Raw genomic sequence first — 19,513 nt, forward strand, 5'->3', positions numbered from 1 at the left:
AGGGGAGGGAAAGACGGACGACGGCGTAGCTCGTCACCGGTGGCAGCTCCGGCGAGGCCATCGGTGCCAACATGTTCGCCTCACCCATGCGCACCTAGTGGTACCACCAATTTCAGCTATTACAGCAGCTAGAGGAAATGGCGACGACCATGGCGGCGCACGGCCATGGGTTGGCCGGCTCCGGCGAGGTGACGGCGTCACGACCCTAGTGGCCTACCCTACGAGAATCAGCATCACTCACTAGACCCAGAGCAAGGGAAAGAGGGGATGGTAAGAGGCTCGAGCGGCACAGCCACATGCGAGCTCAGCCGGCGGTAGTCATGGTGACCCGGTGGAGCCGCCTTCACGGTGAGCTCTAACTGAGGCGAAAACGAGATGACAGTGTGGTCACAGACATGGAGGAGCTCACGGTGGTGCTGTGGCTCAGAGGAATTGGACAAAGGCGCTCAGTTGAGGGGGTTTGGCTCATGGCAGCCATGGCTTCCCGGTCACCGCGCTCGTGGAAGAGGATGGTAGGGGTGAAATTACGAGGTGAAAGGCGAGTGAACGAGGTGCTGGCTTTCATCTGGAGCATGGACACGTGACGTGGAGGCACTGGCAGAGCATGCACGCCACGCAGTGGTCGGACTCTGAAACGGTCGGCCATGGCACTCACTGAAGGTTTTCTAAAACTTTGATTCAGTGTTCCATGATGACGACTGACAGCCGAAGTTAACAGTGTTGGATCTCTTAAACCGTGATGAGTTAGTGGAAGTAATGTATATAAAAGTTGTAGAGCTATGGTAGAGCTACAACTTTGATTTAGAAATCAACAGCTAATTCTCCCTGGATCCTGAGTTGTATCAAGCCAAAGTTGGCTCGATCCAACAGGAATGGTATTCATGACTTAGAAATTTTTCTAAGTATGAAATCAGCAGGAAAATATGACTTGTGGGCCTTGTTTGAACATGTTCTAGCAATTTTCATGAGATGGTCATATTGAGACTTTTGTTCCTTGATAAATTAGCTACAACTTTGGTAAAGAGTGCACAGCCATGCAAGATTTCTAGGTTGGACTTTTGAATCAGTCAAACAGTATCACTCTATGGGTCATTCAAAGTCAAACCTCCCCTAGAGGGCAATTTTGTCATTTTGGTCCACATGAACAATGTCCCATCCATTACCCTAAGTGTAGTTAAGGTGTATTAGACCATAATCAACCACTTTACACAAGTGCTACACCAACTTCTAATGATCACATGTGATGAAGCAATAAAACAATCAATTTCACTCTAATGTTGCAATTCCATGTTTCACATGTTTCATGACTTTGTTGTAATTTTAAACTTATCATATTACTACCATGTTGCCATGTTTCAAGGTATGAGAAACTCATGTTGCACTACTACCATTCACAAACAATCAAGTATGAAACAAACATAATTGCGAATGTTGCATATGCATGTTTCAGTGACAATGGCATAATGAGATAGATGATGCACATGTTTATGAAATGAAATACACTTTTGTGGGAGCCAAACACCTAGGGTGTTATAGCCCTCCCCCCTTAGAAAAATCTCGTCCTGAGATTTGGAAAGCGTACCATTTAGTATAGAAAGTTGGATGATTTTCCTTTAGATAATCTTCCCGCTCCCATGTTACATCCCGATCACTATGATTATTCCAAACTACCTTGTATAACTTAACTACTCGCCTACGAGTCACTCTTTCTTGAGTATCCAGAACCTGCATGGGCTTCTCCTCATAAGAAAGATCAGATTTCAATTCGATTCTCCTCGTTGCTACTCTTTCCTCGAGAATACGGAGACACTTCTTCAGCTGAGACACATGGAATACTGGGAATATAACTCCCATTTTACATGGTAGATCGAGTTTATAGGCTACTCTTCCACTTTTCTTGATAATACGGTAAGGTCCAACATATCGAGGTTCAAGCTTCCTTTTGATTCCAAAACATTTTACTCCTCTCATAGGGGATACCTTCAGATAAACATGGTCACCTACTTCAAACTCAATAGGTTTTCTTCTCTTGTCAGCATAGCTCTTTTGTCTAGCCTGAGCGGCAGTCATATTCTTCTGTATAGTTTAGACTTGCTCTTCGGCTTCTTTTACAAAATCAATACCATAGAATCTTCTTTCTCCAGGTTCCACCCAGTTTAAAGGAGTCCTACACTTGCGGCATAAAGAGCTTCAAAAGGAGCCATTTTGATACTCTCTTGATAACTGTTCTTATAAGAGAATTTAGCGAGAGGCAACCATTCCTCCCAAGAATCTTTGCAAGAGATAAGACAAGCTCTAAGTATGTTTTCAAGAATTTGATTAACACGCTCAATCTGTCCTGATGTTTGCGGATGATAGGCAGAACTACGGATTAGATGAGTGCCAAGATTCTGATGTAAGCACTCCCAAAAGCGAGCCATGAATTGCGGTCCTCTATCTGAAACAATGGATTTGGGTACACCATGGAGACGTACCACTTGTTAAAAATAAATATCAGCATAATTATGAGGGTGATAGGTAGACTTGACTGGAATAAAGTGAGCGGATTTGGTTAGACGATCTATGATGACCTAGATGGAATCACAACCCTTTTTGGTAGTGGGTAACCCAACAATGAAATCCATAACAATTTCTTCCCACTTCCAGCCAGGAATAGAGAGTGGCTGCAATAATCCAGGCCTCATGTGAATAGCCTTGACTCTACAACAGTTATCACACCTTGCCACGTAGGCTGCGATTTCTTTCTTCATCTTGGTCCACCAATAATATAGCTTGAGATCTTGATACATTTTATTGCTACTAGGATGGATGGACAATCTAGAAGAATGGGCTTCAGCCATAATTTGATTTCTAAGTTCTTTGTCTTTGGGTACTACAAGCCTATCATTAAACCAGAGAATTCCTTTATCATCGACCCTAAAGTGCTTGGTCTCTTGCTCTTTCATCTTCCGCTTGATGTGAAACACACCCACATCAGTCTTCTGGAGTTCGATAATTCGACTTTTAAGAGAGCAATCCACAGTGATATTGTAGAGTACTACAGGATGAAGGAGGTGTGCCAAATGAAAGTCTTCACTAACTAAGGAATTGCAATGGGCCTTTCTGCGTAAGGCATCAGCAACCACATTTGTCTTGCCAGGATAGTAGTGCACTTGAAGGTTGTAGTCTTTGATCAATTCTAACCATCGTCGCTGACGCATGTTCAACTCGGGTTGAGTAAAGATGTACTTGAGACTTTTATGGTCAGTATAGATGTTGCACATATTACCTAGCAAGTAATGTCTCCAAATCTTCAGGGCATGAACAACCGCGGCTAGCTCTAAGTCATGGGTAGGATAATTGATTTCATGCTTTCGAAGCTGGCGCGAAGCATAAGCAATGACTCAGCCCTCCTGCATAAGAACACACCCCAAACCGGTGCCACATGCATCACAATAGACATCAAAAGGCTTCTCGATGTCAGGTTGTGCCAATACAGGAGCAGAAGTTAGTAAGGTCCGTAAAGTGTGGAAAGTCTTTTCACACTTCGGAGTCCACACAAACTTCTTATCCTTTTGAAGTAGTCGAGTCATGGGCTTGGCAATTTTTGAGAAATCCGGGATAAATCGATGATAATAGCCAGCCAAACCTAGGAAGCTTCGGACTTCTGTGACCATAGTAGGTGCCTTCCACTCTAGGACTTCTTGCACCTTAGTAGGGTCAACTGAAATCCCATCTCCAGATAACACATGACCTAGAAAAGGTATCTTGTTCAACCAGAATTCGCACTTGCTGAACTTAGCATAAAGCTGGTTGTCACGTAATCGAGTTAAAACAATTCTCAGATGTTCAGCGTGCTCTTCTACATTCTGAGAATATACCAGGATATCATCAATGAACACGACAACGAACTTGTCCAATTCTGGCATGAATACCGAATTCATCAGGTACATAAAGTGTGCTGGAGTATTTGTCAACCCAAAGGACATGACAAGGTATTCGAACAAGCCATAACGAGTAGAGAAAGCTGTCTTAGGTATATCTTCAGGACGAATTTTGATCTGATGGTAGTCAGACCTCAAATCGATCTAGGAGAATATCTTAGCTTTGGAGAGCTGATCAAACAGAATATCGATGCGAGGAAGAGGGTATTTGTTCTTGATGGTAACAGCATTAAGGGGGCGATAATCTACGCACATGCGCAGAGACTCGTCCTTCTTCTTCACAAAGATAGCCGGACAACCTCAAGGAGAAGAACTAAGCCGAATCAAACCTTTCTTTAATAGCTCATTTAACTGAATCTTCAGCTCAGCCAACTCATTGGGCGGCATTCTATAGGGCCTTCGAGAAATAGGAGCCGTACCCGGAATGAGTTCTATCTTGAATTCTACTTCACGGTCCGGAGGTAATCTAGGCAAGTCATCAGGGAAGACATCTAGAAACTCACAGACAACCGGTATATCCTCAATGGCTTTGACTAGGGTAGCATTGGTTGTATTGTGGATAGCGATATCACGAGGTAACTGCACTAGAAAACCCTTCTTATCCACAGGATCCCTCAACATTACCACATGGGTTGATGTATCGATCAACACTCCATTCCCGCTCATCCACTTCATCCCTAGGATTACATCGATTCCTACCCTTGGCAGAACTATAAGACCCATAAGGAACTCTCGATCCCCAATCTCAATCTTTACATCTTTAACTACTTGGTTAGTCATGATATTATTTCCAACAGCATTAATACAATAACCCCCTTGACAATTGTAATCACATTCATCTTATGCTTAGATGCAAAAGTAGAACTCACAAAGGATTGTGAAGCACCAGAATCAAAGAGCACAACTACAGGGTGATCATTAACAAGAAACTTACCAGTGGTGACCACTTCACCAGCAGGACTCCCTGCATACCAAGCTTCAATAAAATCAAGACGTCTCCATCGTCCTTTGTTTTTTGAAATCAGGACTCCCTGTATAATTTCATCCATCTCAATGTCCCTTGGGGAATCATTTTGGTGAATCCTCCCCCTCATTGGTTGCCGATGCTGTGGTGAACTAGTAGGCGGTGTTGTCATAAGGTCATTTTTATCGTGTGGTCAGGTGGTATTCTTTGTTTTCTATATTTCACTTTTTTATTCCCGTGCGTCACAACAGAAGCAACATAAATTTTCACAAAATGTCTAATCTTTTATGAGCATTCTCTGGCTCGTGTCTTTTACCGTTTTATCTCAGTTGTTTGCCAAAATCGAGATGTGCGGGTTCATATCCATGTGTTGCTAGATGTGTTTCAAGAACTCTCCAAGTCAAACAAGATTAACACGATCAGATACTTCCTTTTATAACTAATTATTTGTTAGCGTCGGACCTTTATTTTGCGAGTCCAAGTGAATATGTGTTTGAAACAGGAGTCCAGGATCAAGTACATACGCATAGTAATGAAATAGAATGGTACACGAGCTTTATTGATTATGAAAACAACACCTTACAACAATCAGGTCCTACTACAGCGTAACAGAAATTATTCCATAGGCATGCTTATGCTTGAGTGATGTCGAAACTCTACATACTAGCAACTCTATCTGCTAACAAGTCTTCAAGGCCTCACGTAACTCCTACGAGCTGTTTGGTTGCACCTGGGTAGCACAAACATAAAAAGAAATAAAGCTGTAGACGTTACCAGTGGGAGATAAATTTAAACTAATTCCATTTACATTTGCGTTACTGTGGAAGGAAACAAACAGCTCGCGATTCCTTATGGTTCGTTTCCTCGACGCATTTGGATTCTGTATCTAGGAGTCAACAACGAGTGAGCACAAAAATAAAAGTGTATTTATTCCCATCACATATTTGGTAAATTAATGACAATTCAAATAAAAAACTAATAAATTTTATGAAGTATTTCAGTGACTAACGATTATGAAAAAGGCAAACAAAATGCGACCCCCCCCCCCCTCCCCGGGGATTTTTTGTGTGATAAAGACTATGGCAAAATGACTTGGTTGGAAGTTTGTCTTTTCATAAATTATGTAACTTATCTTAAGTATTAGAGAAGTCTTGTATGAGCAACGAATCCGACTCTATGTAATTAGGACATACAAATCGAGCTATTTGAGCCAATTTATCATTTTCAACACCTAAAGGCCTAATCCTCCGGCCTGAAATATAGGCCCCGCTCGCTTAACCTTATAATCTATACTATTCAGACTGTTTTTTCAGTTGGAATAGTGTTTTTCTCTCACAACAATTCAGCCAGAACAATGTTTTGGCTTGTTTTTTCAGCCAAACGAACGGGGCCATAGTTCATTTTAGCATTCAAAATTGGTCCTCAAATATAATGCATTCTAGAGGATAAAACTAATTTTATATCAAATATTTTTCATTTATCAACCAATTACCATTAATCACATTAATGATAGTGTCTGATTAGAAAATAAAATAAAGGTACTTGCGTCTTTTATATTTTTTCTTAATTTATCTTAAAATTTCTAAAATGCAGGACAGAAGGAGTACTTAATTCGATCTTCTAGGCAAGGAGTGCTCCAAGCATCGATCTCCATCCCAGACACTCAAAATCGAAGGCAAGTTGTTGCCTAGTACTTTGGAAGGTCATGCGGATTGCACGCCACAGCTTTTTGGAAAGTTCTAGGACTGTTGCTCTGGGTGCCATCCAAACACATCCTTTGTATCCAATGGCTACTTGCGTGGCCAGCTGTCAGAGCAGCTCTAGTGTCGAAGTGTAGAACAAAAGTCGAACCGTGGAGGAAAAATTGAACTTTTCACACTAGAGTGTTTGGTTGCTGGATGTCAGACCTCAAAATCGACCTTATAGTATGGTTGGAACCGTGAGCTCAACAAATGCATATAATATACAAGGCACGTAGTCTTTAGTATAAGATGTGAAAGTTGATCAGTTTTGTGAAGTAGAAAGTTGTACTTGTTTTTTTCTTTACTTGAACATAGGCTATAGCAAATAAATCTTACACGCCAATTATGTTGCAAAGGAAAATTGATTTCACACTAGAGCTGCGCTAAGCTGTTTGCCACCAGAATTCCGGTGGTCCCTCTCTAGTCACAACCCGACAAAGCCCGGCTCAAGTTGGAGCCCATCAGCGTCCACGGCCAGCCCAGTCCAACGAACCCAGATTTTCAAAACACGACACGAGCCCGCTCCCGGCGACCATGCCGGTGGTGCGGCAGCGGCGGCGCAGAGCTCGACTGCCAGCCACCTGCAACCGGAGCAGGTCCGGCACTGGCAGAGCGATGCCTGCGCCCGCCGCACCCGTAACCGCCAGGCTGAAGAGGGAAGACTGCTCCCGCACCAAGCACGACTCCCTCTTCTCCCCATGGAAGGTACGAACTCCCCGTCTCCTCACTAGTTCTCCTTCTCGCCATCTGCTCCTGTTTCTGGCGCGAGCTGGCTGAGGGCACGATGCAGTTCACGGGATCTGGCTCCCCGACCACCAATTCTTCATCTCGCCTGTGAAACCCGGTGTCCAATCTGGAAATTCTGGGTTCTTGGTTCGCGCCCCATCTGCGCCTCAACCCCTCACTTATCCCATTTCCAGGTTCTTGTCGGGCCGTCGGACTGGAGGGACCACGCTGCCGGCAAGGAGGGGGTCCAGAGGTACCGCATCCGCAACCTCCCGGACAACTTCCCCGGCCTCTACGAGCTAGGCGTTGCCGGCGAGGCCGACGAGGGCGTCAGGGCCCGGAGGCGTGACGCGCGAGGCGTCGTCGTGGTGTACCTCGGGCAGGCTGACAGTGTCCGGGCGAGGCTGCAGCAGTATGGCCGCCCGGGGTCGCATCTGGACACTGCGAATTCGCTGGGTTCTGCTGGTAGAGATGCGGTGAATGCGCTCGCCGCGGGTCCTGGACTGTTCAGAGAAGTGTTCTCCAGAGGCTACTCCGTCGTGTTTCGATGTGCACTGGTAAGCGTTTCTATTGATCCTTTTTCCATTCTAGGATTTGCGGGGCAGTGGAACTCAGACATCATTTTGCAAGTGTAGTAGTGTACATTAACATGCCAATGATGTCTGAGTTCTGAATGAGAGTCTAGTTTGAAGGTTTCTAAACTGCAAAGAACGCTATGATTTTGTGATATTGTGTATATGTGTTAACATGTTTCGTTCTGACAAATGTTATGCTTGCTCACTTCATCCATTTCACATTGTTTCTTGCTGAATGTACACTTTGCTTGATTTTTTTCATAAAGAATTATCATTATTCTTCAGCAGTTGAATTGTTAAATGGTTTGCCCTTAGCTTGTATAAATAGGGCAGACCCAGTGCCGGAGGCTCCCACATGAGTGGGGTCTGGGGAAGGGAAAAACCGAGGCAAGCCTCCCCCCCTCAAAATCTACGGAAAGGCTGCTTCGAACCCGCGATCTGGTGACTCAGTGAGACAGCTCTCACCACTGCATCAGGCCTATCCTTCTTAGCTTGTATAAATAGAGTAATAAAAATACTTCCTCCTAAAGGTTTCTACTTTCTAGTCTTACCCTCACTGTTTCCTGCAGTGTTACATTCAGAATTGCACTTAACTACAGTTGAACTATCAATATGCTGTTCCACATGAAAGTGCCTAATTTTGCTCACCTGTTCATGGAAAACTACTTGGGGATATATTTGTGTCGTGGCATTCCCTAACTAGATTTTTTTTACGTTTTAATATCAAGATGTACACCAAATACAAGTGAATTGGAATGGAACAGGAATTACACCCCCCCCCCCTCCCCCCCAACACACACACACTCATTCATTCCTAATGTGTATTGATTGGAGGAGACTATTTTGTTTCGAAACATGGCCTAATGGATGTAGGGAAATCCGTCAATATTTATATACTTGCTTGGTTGCTTTATAAAAACAGAAAGGGTCGGTTATGAATTCTCGGTTGTCCTTTTCACCTTAGCAGTTAACATTGTAATTTGATTATTATATGAGTGGTCTTAACATTTTCCATTCTTTTTTGTCCTTTCTACTGTTGGAAACAAACAGATGGACAATAAACAAGAAGCTGAGAAGACTGAAGCACTACTGCTGAGAGTATTTGATTATGCATGGAACAAGCTTCAGAATAGTGCTTGTCGCCGGGAAGAAATACTGCACAAGTTAGAACTGCGAGCAGCCAACCATAGATCTCTACTTAGCAGAGTAAGTGACATGAAACAAAAAATATTTGGAGAGAAAGCAGGTATAAAGATAAAGGGAAGTGGGTCAGCTAACACCTCGCCTGGCATAATTAAAAGTATGCTCCCAAGGGTTCGTACTATTGTTCGTTTCAGACCTCAGGTACTTAACTCTGAGGACATTGAAGGTGAGATGACTGATATTCCCTGGAAAAAAATATCTGATATTCCCTGTGCAAATAGACAAGCACATAGAAGGAGGTCCGAAGGATACAAAGTAAAAAAGATTGATGTTACAAAACGGTTAAACGGAGAACTGTGCCGATACAGGATTCTAACTCTGTTTGTGGAGTGGTGCTCGAAGATGGTTCTTCTTGTCTGGAGCACCCAGTTCATGGAAGGAAGAGGTGCAGCTTACACAAAGGTAAAAGAGACAAAGGCAGCCCAAAAAGTTCACCTACTAGCTATCCTTGCCAAGTTGAGATTGCAATTCCTGAGTTCGTACCTTGTCTAACTGAAGATTTGGACAGCTCAGTTCCGAAACAGGAAAGCAAAATACTGGAGGAACCTTTGAGGCACACCAATAGCTTCGAATCAGAAAAGGTGAATACTGGAGAAGCTTCTACAGAAGATGGAACACGTGAAATCTCCAGGGATGCTTGTATCTTAGAAGAGAAGGTTTCCCATGCTGAATCTGAGTCTCAGGAGGAGCAGCCTTCTGGGAGAATGTGGTTTGAGCTGCTCAAATCACAGAGGAAACCGGCGAGCAAACAGCCATCAAGAGGCTCAGGATCTCAGATAACAGCAATGACAGATAACAGGCCTTGCAAAATGGTGTCAATTGCAGGAATGGAAAGGTGTGAGGAGGACAGTGGAATAGAGGCCACTGGTGCTTCGTTTTCCAGAAGCTCAGGATGGCCGTGTACCTGTGGCGCCCGTACATCAAACGGCTCACCTTGTATGAATAGACCGGTTGAAGGGAGGAAGAGATGTGCATTGCACAAAGGGCAAAGAGCAGCATTCCTCCCTACACCATCGGTGTAATAGACAGGACGTTTTTTTATTCTTACATCCAATTGTTGTGTTCGCACTTCTGTTAGCAAATTGAAACACAGAAAGTTTTTTTTTCATAAAGATCTTTTTCTCCCAGTGAAGGTTGATCATTCATATTTCATCATGTGTCCCAAAAAGACTACAGACATTCTGTAACTGTATTTGATGGATTCGTAGAGAGCTGAAGGATGAATGTCTTATGCTGAGCATTGCTCATCTGAAGGGATTAATTTCTCCATTTTCTACGTCATGAATTTTTTGCGCTTCAGTAAGGCTACAGGATTGTACGCTTCCTGCCCTTTTTTTAAAAAAAAAATCCTTTTTATTCACCCCAGCTTTTCTTTTTTTTAGCAAACACCCCAGTTTTCCTCTTTCTTTTTTTAGGAAACACCCCAGCTTTCCTGGATCGTCAACGAGGCAAAATCGGTTTGATGGCCCAGACGGCCAGACCAACGCCAGACGCAGCCTTCTGGGAATTCGCAGAAGATTTCACGAATTCGCAGAAAATTAGTTTGACGCTATAAAGTTCTCGTGGGCCTGCGGGTCCAAATTTGAAAGCATCATCTGCCCGAGCGTCCGCACGCACCGCATTGGCCACCGGAAAAAACGCCGAGAAGATTGCAAGCCGCAGCCTTCGCCTTCGCTCCACCCATCCATCGCCCCGTGCTCGCACGATGCTCCGATCCCAACTCCTCCGACCCCCACGCCTCTCCCTCGCCGACCCCGTCTCCACCGACATCAGCTGCAGCCGTGGCGGCGGCCGCCGCCGCAGCCGCCCGAAGCCCAAGACCATCGCATTCCCGCCGCCGCCCCTCCGCCGCCTCGTCTCCACCTCCCTGCGCCGCCTGCTGCCCCGCCCGCGGCCCCTCATCGTTCTTCCCGGCGGCGGGGGCGGCGGATGGATTAGGTTGGGCAGGAGGAGAAAGACACCAGCCGAGACGGTTGCTGCGGTCGCGCTCTCCCTGGCACTCGGCGGCGACAGGCTCGCGGCGCTCGCGGAGGCCTGGAACGCGTCCGGCCTGGGCCAGGTGCTCGACGTATGGGCCGCGGTGTTGGAGAGAGGGCGGAGCAGGCGAGGCGGCGGGCTCCGGCGGCTCGCGGCGTTCCTCCTCGGCGTCGTGGTGTGCGCGCTCGTCTGCCACAGTAGGGGCGCGGCGTTCTTGGAGGGGATCCAGAAGACCGGCGGCAGCCGGAAACTAATGCGGATTTTCCTGCATTGATGGATTTCTTCATTTCTTGTTCGTCTGCTTGAGAAGTTGAGATTGAGATGCTTTTTCCTCATCAGAGTTTTTTTATGAGGATGGATAGTGTTCCCGTTCTTCGGAGTTGGGATGCCGATTTTTATTATTTTTTGGAAAAATGTGTGATGCCGATTTATAAGACGTTGGATTGTTTATACGATTTGATAGTTCCTGGCTCTGTGGCCGAAACAACTTCAGCTGTGACGGTGGATCAGCTTTGTTTTACTATAGTTTCTCTGGTTAGAACCCCATGCGATATCCTACGAGGCCTTGTTCGTATGAAGTCAGATTCGGATCAATTCACATGTGTTTGAGATGCATCGAAGTGGAACTTAAAGTAAATTCCACCTCAATCCACCCAAACCTACATGGATTGAGATGAATACAACACCGCCCAAAAGGCCTGAATGATCATTCACTTGCTTCGAAGAAAACGATCCATAATACAGGAAATCTGAGATGGCTTCTAAACCCAGGCCTTGTTGACATATAGCGTAGCGCTAACAGAATTACAGGATGAGTACATATTTCCAGACCCTATGAATGGCACTTAATATGCCAGATAGCTCGGTGGTTCACCCGGTCACCCCTCAAAACTGAACAAAAACCATCACCAACACAGGACCTTGGCTCTTGAGATACAAATGCTATCTTGCAGCAGGCTGTCAGCAGAGCATTAGTTGCTTTTGTGCCTAAAACCTACAAATTACAATCCTACAGGGCGGTATCTGAGTCCAAAAAAAGGTGTCCCGGGAATTGTTACCAATGTCTCAACATCAACCTAGCACATCACCACATAGATAAGTTATCAAAGATGTTATGATTGAACAATGTGTTAGCCATGATGCCGGGAGTCAAGAGCTGTTATCGCTGCACCAGGATGCTATTGCAATCTCTTCTTCTTGCTTTGCCTTGGGTCCTCATCAAACATAACAAGCTCGTCGTCGTCGTCGTCTTCAACAACTTGAGCACTGCTGGATCCAACATCCGTAGGATTTTCAAGAGCATCAAAATTCTCCTTTGCCTCTAATATTTCGTTCAGCTTACGCTTCATTCCAGGCTTCGCTGATATATCCTCAGCAGTAACATCAACATCTTCTGTATTGGATGAAGATGGAACTGATCTATTCTCACCATTACTGGTAATTTGCTTATCAACTGGGCCAGACCACCCAGCAAGAACCATTCCGTCAGGCTCCTTTTCTTCATTGAACTCATCCCTGCATTGACCATTCAATTGATGAAGATACAGAATTGTGTATCGGCGCAATAGTATGGAATTGCAGCATATGGATACCATTTTGTATCTGTAGGATACAAGCAATTTGGCATCCAGTAATCAAAGAAATGGAATATCTCAATATGTATCTAGCATATAAGCAAGGTTAATTCAAAATAAGAGCAAGTTACACAATACCATGCTGCTCTAGTTTCTGTAGATGAGTGTAAGGTATGGCATATCTCATTACGTATCTAGCATAGAAGCAAGGTTCATTCAAAATAAGGGCAAGCTACATAATACGATGCAGCTCTAGTTTCTGTAGATGAGTGTAAGGTATGGCATATCTCATTACATATCTAGCAATAGAAGCAAAAGGTTAATTCAAAACAAGGTACAACAAGTTACATAATACCATGCAGCTCAAGTTTCTTTAGATGAGTGCAAAGGTACACAGAGGCCAACCACCAAGGTTTCCAAAGAAATGGAACCATGAAATTATAGGGTGCATAGTCTGTGAAAGAAGAAAAGAAGAACCTGTGTTTGATGTTGATATTGCATTTGAGTTCCTGATGCAAATCCTCGACCATAAGCGTTGTACCATTTAGAACTGGAGCTGGAAGTTCAGCCAAGACCTGCAATAATGGATCAACTAAGCTGGCATAAACACAACTAGGGGCTGCAAGCTTAAAATTTAAGTTTATACAAATCAACTAAGCTGATCATGAACACAACAAAGGGCTGCAAATTTTTAAGAAACAAGAATTTTAGAATATATGCCACAGTGCATACAACTGACTTTTCTTGAGCAGGAAAATTAACTTAGAAAGTATCACAGCACCTTTTCGAGGTTTAAAGCATAATTTGCAATCTCATCCTCCTCCAAATCTTCACCATCCTCAAAAACAAGTGTGGCACCAACCATTATCAAAGGGAGGTTCATTCCAAGTTTGCTTTTTATAACTTTTTCAATGACTTCCCGGAGCTTTGTTGTCTTAGTATTAACCTCCAGCACAAGTGGGGTCTGTTGCGTTCAGTTTTACTTCATGTCAGTGCCGAAGAATCAGAAAAAATGTAACAAAAGCCTAACTCGAAAAGTACTTACCTCAGAGCAGACATAGCATGATTTACTAGGTTCAAAAGGCTCAACAGGCATCAAGAGCATCTTCCTTGCTGGATGCTCAAGACAGTACGTCATTCTGTAAAACATGAACCATGAAGTTACATTACTTCTATTTTATACATGCCCAAAAACAAATAGGAAAGCAACAAGATAATTATATACAATGACAAATTGATAAAGAAAACAAGTTCCGTAATAGTCTAGATTTCACAACTTTGACTCTTCAGAAGCAAGCATAAACAGAAACTAAGCATTTGACATGAACAGCAAATCTTAGATAGAAACCATTGGTGCAAGAAAAATACAATGTGACAGGTTTAGAATGTGGTTACCTATAATCTTGATAATCACCCTTGAGCACTTTAATTGCTTCGATGACAATTAGACCAGCTATTATAGCATTAGTAGTTGCCACAGCATGAACTATATTTCCAGCAACACCTTTAGCTTCGAAAAGGCTATGCAGTGGTATTCCAAAAGAGGAAGCTCTGATATTTGCTGCAGCAGTAACAAACTCGACAGCCAATTGGTCATCCTTGTCAAAAATAAGGCTCCCTATTTCCTGAAAGAGAAAATCAAGCCTGGATTAATTTCTATATAAAGAAAAACTTTAAGATGTCATACAACTCAGAAAAGAAAGCATATGAACCTTCTCTCTTTTCTCAAAAAATAATTTTAAAGCCTCCACGAACACTCTTGAATTGTCAGCAAGACTCCATATCTCTTGTGAATTCCTAAGGCCTAGGGACACCATAGCAGACGTATCCTGCTCGTCATTCATGTGATCCTGAGAACGACCATTTTGCTGAACAGCACCTTCAGGCAATGCATCTCTAATGTATATTGGGTTTGGCTTTCTCCGATTCTTCCAAGTTTCCTTATTATCCAAGGCAACTTCAATGTTGTAACCAAATACGTGGTCATATATTCTCTGGGCGTATTGCTCAAGATCTTCATCTAAACTCCTTTCAAAAACATCTGTTTTTGAACTAGTATCATCTTTCGAGTGCACATTAAGATCATTATCCTGTTTTTTATCACCAAATAGCTTTGCAAAAAGCAGGTCTTTCGCCCAAACGATGCAATGAACAAACTGCAAAGAGATAAAATCAGTCATTAGTGCTAAACCTAAGAAGCCATCAGATTCTATCATACTATAACATAATTGTAAATGCACAGCAGTATAACCCCAACAAGCTAACATGCTGATATTTACGTGCTCAAGGAAAAATGTTGATATTTAAAAATTGAACTGCGTCAGAGATGCCAAAAAACAAATTGTCTGTAAGAATACAACGGCATTCATGCCCGTCTAAATCCAATAAAACATTGGATTGAAATAACTTGCCATAAAAATGGGGAAATAATTATTTTTTCGTATACAAAAATATGCAATACATAATAGTTTACATTTATGAATCTGAATAGCAAACACATTCCACAAGATGTTCAAAACAATGAAAAACTAAAGGATTAGAAACTTACACTTGCATGCATACAATAACACAAAGAAAAACAAGAGCGGATATGCAGCATAATAAACTGTCCAACAAAACAAATAAATAAAAAGTTGAGCCAGAGAGGTAACCTTTGATGGTGTGCTTGTAATTGTGCAGACAGGATATGATTTAGGGACAGGCTTTGGTTGACACTCATAGCACTCTGTTTTACCCTTGACATGAACAGTAACCTGAAATGTATGGAATGGAAAGTACTTTGACCAAAGCATTAGCTTGGAGTAATATGCAGGGTGGTGCTGATTAAGTTTGTTATTAGTGACAAATATTCGACACGTTTGAGTTAACAAATGTATAGTTTATTCCCATGAGAATAAACAATGTACCGGATTTCATATGTATACTAAGAGGCAATGGCCAATTGATAAAGACCAAAATCAATGCGTACATTTGATGATATATTGTGATATGCTGACTTGTACATATTCCACCAGCATTGCAAAATTACTGAATGTCTCAAGCTTCAAATTCTGAGAGCACCGGTTGCACACTACCAAAATCCAATACAATCATCATATCTAATTATATTACTAACCAAAGAAAAAAAAGAACACACAGCACATATAATATGTACAAAAAGATTGTATCAAACCATCAGAAATCCGCTTGAATCTTGCAGATGATTTATAATCATATTTTGGTGATCCCTAAGTCCTAACTGCTAAATAAACAACCATTTTAAAGAGGTATAGTAAAATTACATAGAAGAAAGAAAAATGTCATATCAAATTCAGAGTTAAACTAGCCTATCTAGACCCCAAAGTTCCATCTGATTTTATCAGCATCCTCTCTGTAAGACTAAATGACGTTTATTATCTTAATTTGCGGGCATAAATAAACAACCAGAACAAGTTAATGCTTAATGCTAGTTGAGTGTCAGCATACCCTCTCAGGCCACTAAATTTACCCTGGAGATTTCATAGCAGCAATATACTTCTAAGAAAATGACCACATATACACCTGCATAAATTAACTTAATCCCCACAGATTTTCTACTGATGTAAATCTTCTAAATAAAAGAATATCAAAGGCCTAGACAAAACATTTATCTATGACTCTGAAATTCCGTTGCCTTTGTAAAGAAATTCGGATTTACCGTTGTGAAAAAAAGACAAAACATCTATCCCAGGGATCATTATGTATTCTATGGCAAATGCAGAACATCTAAAACCAGAAAGGTGAACATCTATAATAAACAATATTGCAGTGTCACTGACAGAAGAAGATACGCCATCAGAGTTTCTCTAAGGATAAAATATGTTGTGTGCTAGTTGAGAATTCAAAAGGTTGCACACTAGCTGAGAATTCAAGACAACACTGCTAGTAAAAGAAAAGGATATGTCAAAAACAAAAACCGTTGTTACTGACATGTAACTAGATACCTCACAGCTTACATGCTTCGTACATATAAAAAACAAAAACAAAAAAGTTATAGGCCATCAGTATGAAATAAAATCACAAGGAATACATCAATATGAAATAAAGCTATAAGCATATACTTTTTTTTAAAAAACAAATCAGGCAGGAGAGCTGCCGATTATATCAAAGAGAAGCAGCCAAGACAGGGTAGTACAACGATACAACAGTGACCCCAAAGGGTCTAGCAACAGCAACATCTATAAGCATAAACTAGCACAAGCGATTTTGAGACTGCGACTGCAGTATTTGGTTGCCTTACCTGTCCCAAAAAACCAGTAGTGCCACTTTCAACCAAAGGAACTTCAGCAGCAAGGCAAAGGCGGTTAACATGGCGTCTAGCATCCAAGTTATCAAGACCATTCAGAACAACATTAAATTGCTTGAAGAAATCAACATTGAAATGAGAATCCTTCACGTTTGCATGGTATGGTGTTATATTGATATTTGGCCTAAATTTCAACACAGCATCCCGAGCAACCTGGCAACACCAATGGTATAAAACAGTGTAAGAAAAAAGAAACAACAATAGCGTGATTACAAGAAAAACTATTAAATGGATAATTATTCTAGTCATATGTGAAACTCACTTTAGCTTTTGACTGCCCAACATGACTCTGCCGAAACAAAAACTGTCTATTCAGATTGCTAACTTCAATTGTATCCAAATCAATCTGCAGAGAAAAAGGTTGGATTACTTGGGTGCACCGTCTGAGATGAAACAGACAGATTTTTATTACTACCATCAGTAATAAGGGAGTATAATCTTTACAAACGCATACTTACCAAACCGTCAAGATATAAGAGGGATAAAAATCCATAATAGGAGTCAAATGATAGGCATCAAAGTAATGAAAAAAATTACAGATGCAGCAGAAATTTTTTATCTCCCTGTGATATGCCATATGCAGTAAGATAAATGGTTGTTTTCCTGCGCAATATTTAATATAAGTGAAGCAAATGATAGAAAAAAAGGCCACACAAAGTGCTAAAAGGTACTACACAAGGTGGGGTCTTGTAAGGGAATCTATAGACAGCTCTGAATTTTCTTATTTTACAAGGAGGTTGATTCAAACCCGGGACCTCCTTGACACTTTTTTTTTGGATGTGGGCCTTTTTTTTTTTTTTGGGGGGGGGGGGTGGAGGTGGGGGCAAATAATAGATGGCACAAAAATACGTTTTCATCACCCTGTGCCATGCTAAAGGCAGCAAGATAGAGGTTTTGTAGCTTGAGAATTAATTCTGATTTATAAGCCCAACCGGAAACTAGTCTAATGGGTCATAGTGATAAAAGGAAATAGATTCGTAGATATCTCAAGCACATTGATTTGTGTACTTTGGTTACCTAAACAAGGACTAGGATGTGTCCATTTATAAACTGGTTACAAACTACACTGAACCTAAGTAATTAAGGTAAAAAATGAAATGTTTCATACCAACATAAAAATAAGCACCAGGACAAGAAAGGGCCTGCAGAGAGCAAGGCGCTAAACACAGTTGTAACGAGGAGTGCCCCCAAAATGCAATACAGAACCCACAAGCACAATTGCAAGCAAGAGCATTGAAGTCATCAGTGCTACAGTAAGTACGCCATCATAGAAGCAGATTGCCAACTCGTGGGTTGAACAGTGCAGGTCCACTTCTCAACTCTAGGTCAACGCTATCCCTATCATAGATCCCACTAAAACCCAGAACACACCAGCAAACCACCATCCACAGGGCCTGCGAAATCCATATTCAAGCAAAGCGGGGCAGTAAACCTAGACCCAGCCTCGAGGTAAAAACGGAGCGGAGACTCACGATGTGTATGTCGCTGAATCCGGAGAGCGCGAGCGTCTTCATCAGCTCGCAGCCGATGCCTCCCGCCCCGACCATCAGCACCTTCGCCGCCTGCATCCCCGCGCACCAAGACCAGGAAAAGCGTTAACAAATCAACCCTGCGCGCAGGCGCACCCAAAATCCGACAGTGAACGACGGGCCCCGTCACTCACCTTGACGGCCTCCTCCGAGGACGCGGCGGCGGTGGCGGCGGCCATCGGGGGCGCGCGCAGTAGGGTTTTGAGTGAAGTGGGGTTTGGGGGGCGGATGGGAATTTGGAGCGAGAGGGATTGCGGTTTGGGGGGCGGATGGGAATTTGGAGCGAGAGGGATTGCGGTTTGGGGGGAGGGGGATTTGGGGCGAGGGAGACGAGGGGGACGGCGAGCTGCCGAAGCGTCGTGGAAATTGAGGGGCTGGCCGGGTGGCTGCCTCGCTGCTGGTCAGTTGTCGTCCCGGCTCGATCGGTTCCCCTACCCGGCTACCCTATGGACTAAGGAGCATGGACTCGAGACCCGGGAGGGGTCGCTGCCGCTGGTAGGCTTTCGGGTTGCCATTCTGTAGTTTCACACGAGCTGGTGGTGGGTGTGGCAGCGATTATGAACCTCTTTAGTTGGCTGGTTAATTTGTTTATATGAGAGAGAAGTATTATTGGCTGGTTCATTAGAACAATGTCTATGTGAGAGAGCTAGCTAGTCCAGCCAGCCCCAGTTGAACACAGCGTATGTTTGACCTTCCCTCTGCGCTGGGGCCGGTAAAATCGATCGGCTAGCATGAATGTATGATCCCGTTTGTGGTCTAGCACTCTAGCAGGTTATCAATCTTTTCATTCCAAAAACACAATCTTCCCCTTTAAAAAACAAACTTTATACTAGCATTTTCTTTCCGGAGTTGTTTGGATCTCGAGTATTATCAAAACCATATTTTGTTAACAAACTAGATTTAGAGATTAACTACCTAAAATATTGTTTGGTTACATGAGATAAAACCAGAACAACCAAATTTTGTTTTCTACAAA

General features: G+C 42.8%; 3 protein-coding genes across 3 annotated transcripts; 2 read left to right on the forward strand and 1 right to left on the reverse strand.

Moving 5' to 3' along the window:
• Nucleotides 1–7,128: 7,128 nt before the first annotated feature.
• LOC136547045 (protein EFFECTOR OF TRANSCRIPTION 2-like) lies at nucleotides 7,129–10,595 on the forward strand. Its single transcript, XM_066539012.1, is given in 4 exon segments — nucleotides 7,129–7,334; nucleotides 7,550–7,912; nucleotides 8,981–9,406; nucleotides 9,409–10,595. Coding segments are annotated over 4 exon segments (1,707 nt in total). The 5' UTR covers nucleotides 7,129–7,163; the 3' UTR covers nucleotides 10,156–10,595.
• A 106-nt stretch (nucleotides 10,596–10,701) lies between these two features.
• LOC136547046 (uncharacterized) lies at nucleotides 10,702–11,636 on the forward strand. Its single transcript, XM_066539013.1, has one exon. It carries the CDS (start codon nucleotides 10,839–10,841, stop codon nucleotides 11,382–11,384), a length of 546 nt encoding a protein of 181 aa, XP_066395110.1. The 5' UTR covers nucleotides 10,702–10,838; the 3' UTR covers nucleotides 11,385–11,636.
• Nucleotides 11,637–11,782: 146 nt separating this feature from the next.
• On the reverse strand, nucleotides 11,783–18,873 carry LOC136542516 (SUMO-activating enzyme subunit 2-like). Its single transcript, XM_066534997.1, has 11 exons — nucleotides 18,672–18,873; nucleotides 18,481–18,570; nucleotides 17,271–17,354; nucleotides 16,943–17,161; nucleotides 15,336–15,437; nucleotides 14,397–14,840; nucleotides 14,080–14,309; nucleotides 13,730–13,823; nucleotides 13,466–13,648; nucleotides 13,162–13,259; nucleotides 11,783–12,625 (listed from the first exon to the last, which is right to left on the reverse strand). Exons 1-11 carry the CDS (start codon nucleotides 18,714–18,716, stop codon nucleotides 12,289–12,291), a joined length of 1,926 nt encoding a protein of 641 aa, XP_066391094.1. The 5' UTR covers nucleotides 18,717–18,873; the 3' UTR covers nucleotides 11,783–12,288.
• Nucleotides 18,874–19,513: the final 640 nt, after the last annotated feature.

This window comes from Miscanthus floridulus, chromosome 3 (genome assembly GCF_019320115.1).
Source record: "Miscanthus floridulus cultivar M001 chromosome 3, ASM1932011v1, whole genome shotgun sequence".
Classification (NCBI taxonomy): Eukaryota; Viridiplantae; Streptophyta; class Magnoliopsida; order Poales; family Poaceae; genus Miscanthus; species Miscanthus floridulus.